Genomic DNA, 15,265 nt, shown 5'->3' with positions numbered 1-15,265 from the left:
AAGCCATATCCCATTTTTTCTTTTAAATTATAAATAATACTCTCATTCCTCAATTATATTCTTGTACTCTCCCTTTTGAATAGCCTCCGCATATGTATACTTTCGGGGGGTACGCCAATCATCACCATAACACTCCACTAAATACGACTGTGGTGGCACAAAAAAACCAGTCCCATTCGATTTCCCAGTAATACCACAAAACGGCATAGAAATCATATTTGACTTAAATGGTGTGTGGAGGTAGCGGTACATTCCATGCCGCCGTGACGCCGCACCTTCATAGTGTGTTGCCGTCCATACAAAGGGACCTCGTTTCGCTAGTAATGCCGCATCATCCAAAAGTGGCGGATAGTAAACATTCACGTCAAGTGCTATCCGTGTTTCGTGATGAAGAAAGCGTAATTCCAGTCCCTTTTCTACCTCTCCACAAATATCAAATAGGATGAAACGACCATCCATAGCCATATGTGATAAAAGCTCCACAACAGCTGACTGTATGTCTCCTTCCTCTTTGTTCGTTTTAATTTGTTTTAGTTCCTCATAAAACATACCGACATCAATGTCGTTGTCATGTGGAATAAAGTATCCCTCACGGTGGGCACCCAACGCTGTTCCACAAGCCAAGAAAAAAGGCAATTGAATAGCATCTGCAACACTTCGAAAATCTACAAGTGTGCGTTGAAACAGTAACTGGTGCTCAATCTCGGCTGGATCCGTTAAACACGTTTTAATGTGTTCCAAAAATGTATTTTCTTCTGTTTTTTTATCCTTACTAGTGCTATTATTCTTCTCATTATTAGTAGCTAACCCCAATTCATTTTCTTGACCTTCTTGCTGTGAAGTAGAGGTGCATAATTCTTCTTTCGAAGCTTCTTTAAACTTTACTTCACAGGATCTGTCAAGGAACTCGACTACAGCTTTAATATCATCATCTGTTACTTTTTGCGCTGGATCACAGAACGCCTTCCATGATTTTTCCAGTATGGCGTTATCCACTCCCTGTTCAGCAACAGAACCTTCCCACTTTTTTTGCATCCACTCCTCAAGACCCTGTTTGCGTTGTTCACTTACTGTCGCTCCCCATCCATCACACGGTTTTTCAACAATACCAGAATCAACAATACTAGCATGCAGTAAGGGAGAGGGTGAAATAACACCAGTGTCTCTCTTAAAAGGGGCATCACGCACTCCTTGAAATTGCGTAATGGAAGACGCACAATTATTCCCGCCAGCAGGAACAGTAAAACCGGTGGCGGCTGCAGTAACCGCACTATCGCAAATAACACATGGTGATTGATGAATGTGTGGTCTAAACAAAGATGCAAAACCAACGGTGTTATGCAAGAAACGCTTAGAGCAGCGCATCACCTAAAAGTGCTCCTCCTTCGCAAAGGGAGCACACAGCACCACTACTACTCTCTAGTAGAGGGAAATATTTCTGCACTATGATAAATAAGCAATACATAAATAATAAGCATAAAGAAAAACAAAAACAAACAAAAAAAAGGAAAGAAAGATATGGTACCCGCAAGAAATTTATTTACCAACCAAATAATAACAATAATAGTAAGAAAAATAATAATAATAATAATAATAATAACAATTCAATAGTGCTTTAGGGTATGTCAAATTGCCAACAAAGGGTTTTCGTCTTGTATTTCTTTCCTTTTCCTCTTTTTTGACACCTTGTTTTTCATCCAAAGATGTCATTTCCTTTTTTTAAATATAATTATATATTATAATTGTACCGCCATACATACATGGCTAAAACAAATTACACTCTTCATACACGAGAGCAGCGACATTTGTAACGCGCTCAAGCTGTGTATAGGCTGCAGTTGCAATGGCCTTCCGCGAACGTACATCCAAAAAGAAAAACTGTTCCAGTAATGAAGCTGATACCAACATCTCTTTCGAACGAAGTGCTCTTTGCGGTGATCCCTGACTCAATCCAAGAAACATACGTGGTGTTAACCCTGCCTCATGTGGTAAATCGGTCTGCAGACGACGAGTAACCCATAGTGCTGTACGACTTGCCTGTTCACCAAGTGGTACAATAAAACCGATTTCACCATAGTTTGTGGCGTAGAGTGTCACACTGGAATTTCCAGCCAAGGAACGAAATCGCAGACTCTTTGCAAGACACCCACTAGGAAGACGATATCCACCATCAAGCGATAAGACAGACTCAAGAACTTTCTTTGGTTTACCCGCTTCACTCTCTTGTAAACGAGGAGTATATCCCATTATCAGGACATTTCTTTGATCATCCGAACACAAGATTCCTAATGCACGATCATGGTACATCATATCACAGTGAACGACAGAAACTGTGTTTTGATCTTTACCAAGCACATTAAGTGTATGATTTTCTTCATTAAACCTGGCCAACGCGCAAGAACGGTAAAGATCACCGTAAATAAGATAATTACGAAATGCTGACATCCTTGTTACATAAATACCAGCATAAAGTAAAGCACTTACTACCAATTTTCTAGTTTCCCAATCGTAACGAAATAGTTTAATCGTACCACCAACAGCAACGGCTATATGATTACAAATTCCAGTTACTGTTGTAGCGGGGCCATTAAGAGGTTCAGAATGAAGAAGGAGAATCTTTCTTCCTGTCTTTCCCCATTTTGATGACAACAACAGAATTCTACCTCTGCAGGTTACATCTTCTCCTAGAGGAAAAGCTGTACTCACAACACATACAGGAGCTGTTGCAGGACCATCAGTTCCTTTTTCAGTAAGAATTTCCATCATTTGGGCTCCTAAAACTTGTTCATTTTCTTCTAAAAGAAGGGTATCTGTGCATGCCCAGTCACTAGTAGACATAAAACGAATTTCAAACCTATTCGCCATAGGCACACGAACCCCAGCATCTGGAGAAATAGGTGGTAAATTGCATACTGGTACCTCAGTTGTAACACTTTGAATGTTTCCATATTCCTCATCATAGTTTATTTTAAGATGTACATCAAAAGGAGCCTTTTGTGGTCTAAAGGGTTCTTTCCGTGATGTCACAACAAAACAGGAGTGTGCAGGTGGATGATATACAATAAAGTGCGGTGTAGCTCCAATATGAATACGGCGTGTTAACCATCCACTTCGATTGGGTTGAAAATCGTTTTGCATAGAAGCAAAATCAACAAAACCCTCAGAGCATAAAATAAAACCACTTTCTATGGAAGGGAAAGGAACAAATCCCCGTACAGGACCAGGTGTCTGATGAAGATAGGGGACAAGTCGTCGCATTCGACGATCCCAGAAAAGAAATAGTGGATGTTGTCCACAAACGTATACCCCATTATTCCCACCGAGAGCATGAAATGAAACAATACGACGACTACAATGACGCATAGATTGTGTAAAATTTTCAATATTAGCTCTTTCTTGTAATAAACGCTGTTTTTTCATTTCAATAGATTCGATAACTTCACGCTCTGCTTTATTATCGAGAAAATGATGAATATATTTAATTAAGCGGAGTGGTCCAACATCGTCAGGTGAGAACATTTGATATACTGCGAGTTCACCAGTAGCGAGAATAACAAGAAGAGATGTTAGTTCCTTTCCTCTTGCATGATCAGTCGAAGCATTATCAGATGTAGAAGAAGATGTGTCATTATCTAATGTCACTATCTCTACGTGTGTTACAGGAATAACAGGTTCAGTATTTTCTTTTCCTTTTGATGAGTTTTCCGCAGTACCAGCATCACTAACGGAAGCATGAAATATACAATGAGGAGGTAAAACACCTAATTGTGGAAACACTGCATGAGAAGTACGGGACTCAATATCTGTTATCGTCATCTTTCCTTCTGTATCAAATGCAACAATACGTTTCTTTTCTCGCCACAAAGTAAAGGCCGTTACTTTATCTGAAAATATTTCCTTTTTAAGAGAGGGATTTGTTGCTTTAAGTGCAAACTGAAGTAATGTCCCATCTTCTAAAAGTACAAATAATAGCTGTAACTCTACTTCAACACATGCCGCCTTCGCATAACGTTGTTTCTCTGCTTCTCGTTCGGGAACAAAGTAAAATTTCTGAAATAAGACCCTTCCATCGGGAGATATAATGCGCCCTTCTCTTTCAGTGACTTGCAACAAGGCCTTTAACCACGGAAGATCTGTGGCAAACACAGTCCGGCATGATGCTAGAAATTCAGAACGTCTTACATGCTGAACAGAGTTTCCCCGCACAGCAAAGAGGATGGTAAAGGGAATACCAGTAATTAATAAATGTGGTGGTGCATATGATGAGGCACAAGTAGCGTGTTCATCCTCTTCATGTTCACGAGGTCTTTTCACGTTCTGCGTAGACGGTAAAAAAAAGGCAGATACGGCATTTACATTTTCACGACGCACAATGTTATTGCGTATGGATTGCCGCATCACATAAATGGAACCGGAGGCACCATAACCGGCGCAAACTGCCAAATCCATTTTAATACGAGCTTCTTCAAGAGAAATATGTGGCATTGGTTCCAATGTTGTATTCTGTAAAAGTTCCACATATGGCATATTAATAAACCATGAAAGATCTCTTCCATTACCTGCATGATCATTCTTTTCACTATCCGGGGTACAATCCACAACATCCATATCCATAATACAACCAATAGCTTCCATGTTATGTACAACTTGGAATCGACTTTCTGCGTTACTTTGAAATGTGTTAACGACAGCCACACAGGAATCTCCACGAGCGGAACCCAAAAATGTCGTACGAGGATTAATGAAAGAAACAGTAGAACTGTAACAACCAACACCAATAATATCAATTTTCACACTCTGAACTGCAGAACCTTGTGCTGCAAAAAACAACGTCAGTACGACACCGTCCTCTTCTGAAACGGCAAGAACATACAGTCCTTCATTATCGGCACTCATAGAGGCTGCGGCACAGTTTGCAAGTGAAAGATTTACTTTAAATAGCGCAGTTGATAATTCAAATTGAGTGTCACGCCACATTACTTTACCAAACATTACGGCCGACGACTTTGAATTTACACACTCCTCCATTCCATTGTTGTTAATGTAAGCTCCATACCCACGTTTTGTTGTTATATGCATAACGGTGTTAATTCCATAACACACCACACCAGAAGGTACTTGCGCGAAAGAACTAACAGGTGTCATGTGGGTCACATTGCATGGAATATCATCCACCTCACCTATTAATAACAATTTTGGGGCGGTGGTAGAAGCAGCAGATATTTGTACCCATACAACTTGTAAAGATAATGTATTGGATTCCACCATCTTTGTACGCCACTCTACCAGTTTAACACGACCAGCCCATGTTGGTTGCCGTTCACACAAAACAGCAACAATAGGCTCACCAGCAGACTCAATGAAATACATATCTCGCACATAGTGAATACTACTTTTAACAGCTGTTGCGAGGGTAAACATAGAAATCAAACCAATACGGAGTAGTAATCCATCTAATGCTGGAAAAGATTTGGAATTATTCGATTCAACAAAAACATCATTTTCTGTTTTCTTATCTGTACGTGGTACATCACTATCACCATGTTCAGATAATTCCTTATAGTCATCTTCATCACCCCAATCATCTACAGGTGCCACTGTTTCCTTTATATTATTGTTATCCTTGTTATCCACTTGAATTTCATTGTTGTTGTTATTATTATTATTATTATTGTTGGCATTATTTTCATCTTCAGCTCTTCGTATACCCAACAGTGGAATCAAAAACATGTGACGACGACGCGCTAACACTGCAACAAAACGTCCTGTTGGATCTACCCGCATCAAAGGATCTAGTTGTTTCGCATCATCCATTAATTCGCGGTCATCTAACTGAACAAGTGCCAACGTGTGAAGACGCATTAATAATGCATCGTACTGCACAAACGATACATGAAAGTCGTCAAAACACATCGCAATAATATCAACAGTAAACCCTGGAGGACGACAGGTAACAACTGAAACGGGTGGGGCATTTAATACTATGCTAGTGACGTACGTCATGTGTGAATCACCCTTTTCCACATTATGTGGAACCCGCCACAACTCCAGTACATTCATCTTTAGTACAGCCACTTCCTTAACCCCATCGGGAAGAGAACTTGAAAATATTCCAACAACAGAGTGCGTTACACCTGAAGCTGGAAAGCTCGGTGCTACCGCCGCGTGCAGCAGGGACATAGAAGAAAGTGTCTAGTTATGTTGTGATTGTGGCTTGTTTTAAGGGTCCCTTTACTACAAAGAAATATATATATATATATGTATATATATATATATGTATATATAAATCTATGTTTATATTCTCTCTTTGTTTCTTTTTGTTTTCGTTTTTATTTTTTTCTTCCCCCTTTAGTGGACCGTGAAAAAAAAAAATGACTACTCCAAGTCACGTAAAAAATACATGAAAGTAAGGAGACAATAATTAAATAAAAATAAAATAAAAAATAGAAGTACACATTAGAAAGTTCATCACGAAGAGGGTGAGAAAAAAAAAGAAAACACTATTACCAAGAAAATACAATATAAAAGTATAAATAATTTACTATTCAATTTCGGACTAATAAGAAACTTTAAGAAAGAAAAAGAGATACGAAAACAATTTTCGTGAAGAAGACATTGACAAAGACGAATTTCCCTACACATCAGTGCAGCTTGAGACCATGTAAAATACTAATGATTGCGATGCTTTCATTTGTTTTTGCCCTTTTGAGTAAATCCATGTAGTTCAACCGAAGTGGATGCCTCAACGCGGCGCGTAAAGCCTGATTACTGCTAGAGACAAGAAAAAAAATAGCCAGCAGCATCATATTAAGCACGGGCTCCGGTATTCGCTCACTTGGCCATGCCTTTAGATAGAAAAAGAGCACAGTCAATAACTCATTGGCGGGGTGTCCAAGAAGAGAGCCCACATAATACTTGGACAACATGGGATGTGTTGTGAGGACGGCGGCAAGTGATAGATTAACCGCGAGTGCGGCTCCTGTATACGTAATAGCTGTATTTCGATAATCCATGAGTGCTAGACCAACTGCACTAACCCAGTAACCCATGAAACGATTGGAGTTTAGTGCCACAGCGCCGTGTACATCGGATGACAAGTTACATAAAACTCTAAGAAGCCCAAGTTTACCATCTGCCGTCATATGCATAAAGTCCCTAGTACCATTAGCCAATATGCCTAAAAAAAATGGATGATATACGCATGTGGTTAAAACCCCCTTATGTAGCAGAGCTATACGTAGTCCATTAAGAACAGGACCCCATAAGGTAACATGATTATGCATAAGAATAGTAACAACTATTTCAACAAAGTCTGAAATTACTTTTGGATCAATCGATTCAATTCCTTCACCCAAAGCAACCGCTGATTTTAATACCATAAGGGATCTTCGTGTGAGGAATTCCTGTTCTACTAACTTTACCACATATGGCATAAGTAATTCAAGAGCTCGATGACCCTTCCTTGCATCATCAACACGGAATATAATGACACATTGCGGAGGTCGTGCATCTATTCCACATGATGCAGATGACATAGAGATACGTACCGAACTATCTTTGCGTTCTAGCATACGAGTTAGCTCAAGATTACAAATCATGTACTGTATTCCCTTAATAAATCTTATTGTAAGTCCTTCTAAAGCACCACCAATCCTCGTATTTATTGTATCTTGAATTGTGGAAGTAAGGCAACGTGGAACGGCTTCTGCAGATCCGACAAGAAAAGTAACTGCATCAGTTGTAAAATTATGACAATTATGTTTTGTCACGTGATAATCAGTAAGTCTATAAGACTCTTTTTCTCGGCGATGAATCCATGACATAAATTCGCTAAGTGTCTTTGATGTTTTTCCGATTTCTATTGTTTCATACTTTTTTCCAAATCGCGTTCGCCCCACGGCAGAAGAAGCTATTCCACCTTCAAAAAAAAATTCCATACCGTAACATATGACACTGCTGTGATAAATACCAGAAACATGGACACCCACTAGTTTCTCACTACAAGAGTCAAAAAGCCCATTAGTAAGATCATACACATGCAGCGATACAGTAAAACTCACCTCACACGGAGCTGGTTTCACCTCAGACAATACCAATGTTACACGGTCTGATACTGTTAAATTTAAATTGTTTCGTTCACAGACACTGAAGGAGGGGATTTTATTTTTAGAATTCCCACTACCGGTATTAGAAGCGGTGGTACTAGGAAGGACCCGTCGATCAGAGTTGGTAGCCGGTGGAGGTGGTGTTGATGATGACGGTTGTTGCCATTTAGACAATATTCTACTATAACTAAAAAATGAAGGTGAGACTGGGTCGCAAATGTTCACGCGTTGACTCTGTGTTTCTGAACGAATCTCTGACGGTGTTACCGCCCCGTGAATAAAACCACCAGGTTCTTCAAAAGGCTCCCTGACACCAAAGCGTTCTTTGGAGTTCCGACGCATACTCCAAACTAACACTACAGCAAAAATAAATATAGATAGATAAATAGATAGAAAGATGAAGATAGATAAATAAAATAGATAGATATTTTTCTCAGGGTGTGAGAAGAATAACAAAGAAGTGAGAGTCAACCTGAAAACTCTACAAGGGGAACGAAATAAAAAAAAATGTAGAAAACAGTGACATAACCACAACATTTCCAATGTATACTTACCTTCACAGAGAGCAGTACATATGGGTATTCACCTACTCTCGTAAGAAGTACACCAAAACAAAAAAAAAAAACATCAATGAAACGATACAAGCACATGCCTAACATAAACCAAATATAATATAGAGACTCAACTGAAGGGGGAAACAAAAGAACCTCCAGGGAACATAACCAGCCTTTAAACGCAAGATTTCTCTTTCCTTTCTTCATCACTCCTTCTTTTTTTTTGTTTTATTGTTATTTAATTTACATATTCAAAAGAAGAAGCGCTCGTGCTAATATGCAACGGATTTTACATCCCACTTTTTCCTCATATCCATTTCCTGAATTCTGTTCTTCAGATTTTGCCTGAGCATTTCTTCATAATCGTGCTCAAAACGTTTGTTTTTCGCACTAAGAAGAAGGTTTTTATGGTACTCCGCTGCATGTCTCTCTTTTTTGGCTAACCGCATTTGATAGCGCTGCTGTCCCATATCATAGCGGCGATTCTCATGCTCTTGATTTTGCTTCATGATTTCCCGCTGGACGAGGCGCGCTTCCACGTAAAGGTCATTGTGCTCATTCTTTAACTTCTTCATATGCTTTTCTGATCGGCGCTCTTTTGCCTCACAGAAGGCACCAAGTTTCTTCTGCGCTCTTCGTTCTTGGTACAATAATCTTTCTCGCCGATGGGCCCGATCTCTTACAGACTTTACATATTCTTCAAAGGTAGGAAAAACATTAATGTTACAACGGGCACGCAAATCTGCTGCAATGGTTCCCGTTGGGGCGATACCTTCCATTTCTTCTAAAAATCCATTCCATTTTTTAAAATTATTATAATTGCGACGAACTTCTAACTTTGCAAGACGAATATAAGTGGCAAGCTGACGTTCATGCGGTGTCTTGGGCATCTTTTGTCGGGGTGAACTTTGGGGTTTATCACTACTCTTATCCACATCAGGAGTTGCCCTATTTTTAGCCATTTCTCGATCATTCATCTTATTCCAGGGAATCGTCTCGGATGCCTCTGTCTCATCCTTTTCCTCAGCATCCTCCTGTTTCCGTTTCGGTTTCTGTTTCTTTTCCTCTTGTGCCCGTTGTTCTTTTTCTTTCTGCTCTTTTTGTAGCATAGTGGTAAAGTTATTGTACTCTTCCGCCATAGCTGCACTATCATGGGCATACCGTAATAGGAAGAGACGATACTCATCTAATTCTTCCAATTCCTTTTTCAGTGTTTCCGTATTTCGTTGAGGAAATGGTACTGGTGGGAAATAGGGCGGTTCCGGCGGTGGTCTGGGAAACCGCTGCACTACTTCTCCCCCATTTTCCGAGGATACATTTAGGTCCACGCCACTATCCGCAGCGGTAACAATACTAACACTATTAAAGGATTGATTTGGCAAATATTTCTTTAAATATTGCTTGTGCCAATGTCTTGCCTGGCGCCGCTTTGTTTTTGCTGTTGTTTTTGTTTCTGCTGCTATTGCTGGTGGTGGTGGATGTGGTGCTATTGTAGAGGCGACACTTGGCGTGGGTGTTGAACCAAGTGATAAGGCACGAACGTGGGAAGTTCCTGGTAAAAACACAACACTTCCACTTCGCCCTCCGAATCCACTGCGGGATCGTTGGGAATCCCGTTTCTTTTCATTAACACCATACTGCGGTAGTGGCCTTGCTAAACCCAGTTCATCAATACTATCATTATCACTGCTCTCCGTGTCGAGTTCTTCCAGGGCCTTTTCTAATAATGCCTTTGGTACTTTTGGTACACCGGGCGCATCTGGGAATTGTTTACAACGCGCCTTCCACTTTTCACGCACGCCACCTTCCACAATGAGACGATTCTTTACGGCTAAAATTTTCCGTATATTGTTCTGCCGTGCACGTTCGGTTAATGTGTACCGCACGAGCACCGCCGCCGTACTGTCGTGTGGCCCCTCAAATGACTTCTTCGGTCGGTGCATCACATCACGTGGGACGAGGCCGAGTTCATCGCAGGCGAGAACAGCGGCTTCTCCTTGCGTGCCAAATAAATTCGCAAACGCCGTGTCCATCTCCATTTCTTCTTGCAAATATATATATATATATATATATATATATATATATATATATATATATATATATTCTATGTGTATGCTTGGGTTAGTACATGAAGAGTAATAGTAATAGTAATAATAATAATAATAATAATAATAATAATAATAATAATAATAATGAGAGAAAGAGAGAGAGAGAATACGTACAATAAAATAGATGATACCAGGCAGTAGGATACCTATTTATATATCATTACCGATAATTGTTAAGAAATAAAAACCAGAAAAAAAAATAATAATAAGAAAATAAAAGAGGCGTATAAATGTGGGTTAAAAAAACACACTTCTCTTTCTTTCTTTCTTTCCCTCTCTTCACCACAAAACGCAGACTTCTGATCTTTTCAAAAATAAGAATAATAATAAATAAGACAAAGAAAAAAAATTAGTACAACAATACGTTAGAGCACTACCACCACGTCATAGCTGTTAACTGAGCATAACTCCTCTACGTCATCGTCCACAATTGTAACAGGTTCCTCTTGAGATACACCCACCATTCCATTAGCTAGCGTACACAGTGAACGTGACGCACCACACATCTCACAAAAGAGAAACCCACCGATTTGATTAAGAAAACTACACCGTGTACACATCCATTTTCTAAGAGGTCTCTTGGAGATTAACTGCTCTCCCACCGTCATTTCAGCATCTGTGGGTGATCTCTCACGTTTCACAGCAGTCCCACAATCTGCACAAAGAAGATTGTAAACAAAAGGACGCAAACGCGAAAGACTTTCCCCATCACCTCCGTAAGTCTCAGAAAAAACATGCAACTGTTCTGTGAAACAATGTAAACTTGATCTAACGTCACTTCCCATTGATAATACAACTTGTGCTTCATTACTTAGAAGACCATGCTGCAACAATGAAAACCAGGCTTTAAAGAATAATACACCATGATTTCGTACCACCAAATGAGCTAACTGATGCACAACAGCACTATACACATACGCCGTTGGCAACATCTCGGAAGAGGTATTCGGTGAACGTAAACGAACATTTACCACAACACTTCCTGAAGTAGTCGTTACTTCACATTGCGACATGACATTTATTGTTTGCGGGTAAAACTCTGAGAGACTTTCCACTTTCCACTGGCGTTCGTGCAACAAAGGATCGAGTGCGTCAGCCAAACGTCCCAGTAAAGTATAAGCAGAGAAATAGTCCACATATTCTGTTAATACACTAATTTTTTGAACCCGAAATACTGAAGATTGTGGAGGTGCTCGCCGAGTGCAATTACAGGCTTCGCAATATTGCAAATTACAATAATTATGAAATGCACATCGTCTACAATCCCAACCTTCTTCATTTTCACCTTGACCCAATATATCCGAACAAAAACCACATACTGTGAGTGCAGAGATATTGACATTACCACACCGTTGACAAATCCAATTGTTGTCATTTAGCCCATTATTACTACTACTATTACTATTACTAGTAGTAGTATTAGTATTAGTATTAGTATTAGATGTATTATCACGCGTACATCCATCTCGCTCTTCCCGCTGGCCCATTTCAAGACGTCTCCGTGCAGCATCTGCAAGTAATTGTCGCATTAATGCTGGATCACCGTTAACCGAAGCGGGAGTTAACAGAGATTCTCCCAGACGACTACGTTCCATAAATCCAGGATGCTGATTTATGGATTCCAATGTCATCCTTGAAGTCATCTGAAATTCTAATCGTTCACTCTCAACCGCCAATTGGGCGTATAATTGCCAAAAGTATTTATCATGTCTAGAGTATTTACAGTGTGCAATCTCATGTATTAAGGTACACAGTACCTCATGAAAGGGAAGAAACGTTTGTTTCGCTCCTGGAGCACGAAAGCGAACACACACCTCATCTCCCTTGTTTACGTTCAATCCAAGTAATCGTGCACTGCGTGGATAAAATTCCTTTAAATGTTTAATTTTCCAATGATGTGCAGAAAGAATAGCATGACCACGAATCTGGAGTTGCTGCATGTACGTTCTCGCACACTCATCATTCTCCCAACCTAATGTTGTGGCCACACCAATCGTACTATAACTCGTAGTTGTGTTATTCACAACTCTCGCCATGTGGAGATGAGGCCAGGCGAGAAGAGACCTTCCACCACCCTCGGTAGGCCAATTCTATATAAAAAAAAAAGAAAAAGAGAGAGGAAGATTTAAAACTATCAAATACAAACAAAGAAGTGCTCCACACAAACATACACACACACACGCAGAAAAAAAAAATAGTAAACACCCCTTTTTTTCTTTTCTTTTCGTAGTGCGAACGCAACAATTTGACCCACGACAAGTTTTTTTTTACTTGTTTAATCGAGTGTCGTCAAAGTGCTGCTGCATATTCTGTGCATACCACCACTCCATTCCAGGAGGAACTATTGGTATATTTTTAACGTAGTCAAAAAATTGATGCGGTGCTGTAATGTATGCTTCTGCTGAGGGAAAGTTAGGTGGCCATAAATCTCTCTGCCCCATAGCAATACCACTCACAATAAACTCTGGCCCCAATGCCTGATGCATAATCGTTTTACCGTACAAGTGATCTAATTCATGCATGAGGCATCGTGCCCGCATGCCATCTAATATTTCCGTCTTTTCATTCCCGTATTCATCCCATCCACAACAGGTGATAGATTGCGGGCGTAGCACCCACGCATTACACGCCCCACACGAAATACAATTTTCCCACATTCCATACATGGGAGCGATAGAGTTACGATCATCATAGTCAGGAACTGTTGGATTCACCCACACCTCAAAGTTTTTTTCGTCAGGGTGATTTTTAATAAGCACTACGGCAGCGTCCCAATGTCCTTTAGGGGCACTAAATGATATACAGTGAAGATCCACAGCCATCTTGTTCAGACCAAGCAGTTGTGACTGAAACAACGGTGTGTTTACTTGATTTTTATGCAATTGTAGGACAGGACGTGTTAGTGTGCGATGTGGATAACACGCCACACGTGCTTTCACTTGTGCCTCCAACTCCAATTGTGCAGAAATACGATCTTTGAGACGTTTTTCTCGTGCGGTTGTACTCTTGGCCCGCAATGCCAACACAGAACGAGAGAAGAGTCCTAGCATTCGCAACACTATCTTCTCTCCACCTAATTGTATATATATATATATATATATATATATATATATATATATATAAACAAAAAAAGAAGAACAGAGAGAAAGAAAGAGACGCGTGCATATTTTATGGGTTTTCAATATTTTTCACGGCGTAACCACGAAGCAAAATACCATAACAAAACAACAACAAAGCAAAACACACACACACAGAGACTTTTAAAGAACAAGAATCAAACACCAATAACAGACAACTGCAACAGCACAAGAGATAGAAGTAATACCTGAATGAGAATATACCTGTAATGCGTATGTTCCTGTGTGCGTGAGGGTGTATCAGCTCACACACGTCTAGATAAACTTTGATAGATTCAACGGAAAGTTGGTATAACGTGACACAAATCAAGCAAAGCAAGGGAAAATTTCCTTGAATAATGTAACACGAACAATACCATATTTCTCTCTTTCCTTTTTTTTTCGTCACTCTTTTCGCACTCCCCTCACCTTTGATCGCAGATCAATACTTCTTTTTTTTTTCGTTCCTCTACACTTTTTCTCTCTCTCAAATAAAAATAAAGAGACTACATTAGTTTTTTTTTCCTATTCTCCTGTTATATTCTTTTTCCTTCTATTGATTTGCTTCTGTCAATTCTCATGTAACTCTTTTCCATACTCGTTTCAACCAAAAAACATACACGAGACGACCAATATCGCAGGGATCACACTGCAGAGTAAAAAGAATGAAAAACAAAAAAACACAAATACACAGACGAATTAGAAAAAAAAAAAACGAAAGAAATGAAAAAAAAAAGAGAACTAAAAAAAAAAACACACACACACACACACAATTTCATTGATGACTTAATGCCGACCTCTGTCTCTTCTCCTTCCGTCACACAACACCCAAACAAAATGGCAGCTGATATGAGAACACAAATGAAAGAAAGAAGGAAGAAAGGGGAAAAAAAAGAAGTATCTCTGAAATACTTCCGATCTATTTCTGACTCATGATAGTAAGAGGAACACAAAGGTACATGAGGAAAAAAAAAAGAAACAGACTATCACCACATATACTTGTAGTCCTTGTTTTGTACACGAATAAAATTATCACTCCATTGTCACATATTTTTTATATAAATATTTTTTTTTTAGAAACACATTCTTCTTCCTAATGATAACGTGGAGACTTTTATTACTTCCTTTCCTATTTTTCATGGCCAGTTTTTTTTTTGCTTTTCTTTCCGTTTAAAGATGTTCTCTTATTTTTTATTTGCTTATACAGAGTTCAACACACGCCGTACCACAAGACCTTTTTTTTTCTTTCATTCATCGTATTTTCCCAGAGTTATTGTCTTAGTTTCTGTTGCCTTTTCACAACTTTCTTTCGTACCAACAAGAACTCACACTTAGAGTGTATTTCTCATATTGGTCACTACATCTGCTTTCATTTTTTTCCT

General features: G+C 39.4%; 6 protein-coding genes across 6 annotated transcripts; all 6 read right to left on the bottom strand.

The window, feature by feature from the left end:
* Positions 1-42: 42 nt before the first annotated feature.
* Positions 43-1,365, bottom strand: LSM04_007589 (LicD family; the record flags this gene model as incomplete). Its single annotated transcript, XM_067332264.1, has 1 exon — positions 43-1,365. The coding sequence occupies one exon, from the start codon at positions 1,363-1,365 to the stop codon at positions 43-45; it is 1,323 nt and encodes a 440-aa protein (XP_067187025.1).
* Positions 1,366-1,764: 399 nt separating this feature from the next.
* Positions 1,765-6,180, bottom strand: LSM04_006415 (uncharacterized protein; the record flags this gene model as incomplete). The annotated part of the gene is made up of 1 exon (XM_067332263.1): positions 1,765-6,180. The coding sequence occupies one exon, from the start codon at positions 6,178-6,180 to the stop codon at positions 1,765-1,767; it is 4,416 nt and encodes a 1,471-aa protein (XP_067186981.1).
* A 461-nt stretch (positions 6,181-6,641) lies between these two features.
* On the bottom strand, positions 6,642-8,447 carry LSM04_001109 (PPPDE putative peptidase domain; the record flags this gene model as incomplete). The annotated part of the gene is made up of 1 exon (XM_067332262.1): positions 6,642-8,447. The coding sequence occupies one exon, from the start codon at positions 8,445-8,447 to the stop codon at positions 6,642-6,644; it is 1,806 nt and encodes a 601-aa protein (XP_067186752.1).
* Positions 8,448-8,931: 484 nt separating this feature from the next.
* Positions 8,932-10,698, bottom strand: LSM04_006442 (uncharacterized protein; the record flags this gene model as incomplete). Its single annotated transcript, XM_067332261.1, has 1 exon — positions 8,932-10,698. One exon carries the CDS (start codon positions 10,696-10,698, stop codon positions 8,932-8,934), a length of 1,767 nt encoding a protein of 588 aa, XP_067186982.1.
* A 434-nt stretch (positions 10,699-11,132) lies between these two features.
* LSM04_007476 (WLM domain) lies at positions 11,133-12,803 on the bottom strand (the record flags this gene model as incomplete). The annotated part of the gene is made up of 1 exon (XM_067332259.1): positions 11,133-12,803. The coding sequence occupies one exon, from the start codon at positions 12,801-12,803 to the stop codon at positions 11,133-11,135; it is 1,671 nt and encodes a 556-aa protein (XP_067187021.1).
* A 231-nt stretch (positions 12,804-13,034) lies between these two features.
* On the bottom strand, positions 13,035-13,817 carry LSM04_000899 (Peptide deformylase; the record flags this gene model as incomplete). Its single annotated transcript, XM_067332258.1, has 1 exon — positions 13,035-13,817. The coding sequence occupies one exon, from the start codon at positions 13,815-13,817 to the stop codon at positions 13,035-13,037; it is 783 nt and encodes a 260-aa protein (XP_067186736.1).
* Positions 13,818-15,265: the final 1,448 nt, after the last annotated feature.

This window comes from Trypanosoma melophagium, assembly GCF_022059095.1.
Source record: "Trypanosoma melophagium isolate St. Kilda chromosome Unknown ctg6segment0, whole genome shotgun sequence".
NCBI lineage: Eukaryota > Euglenozoa > Kinetoplastea > Trypanosomatida > Trypanosomatidae > Trypanosoma > Trypanosoma melophagium.
Note: the sequence above shows the minus strand (reverse complement) of the source record. Positions and strands in the feature narration are given on the sequence as shown.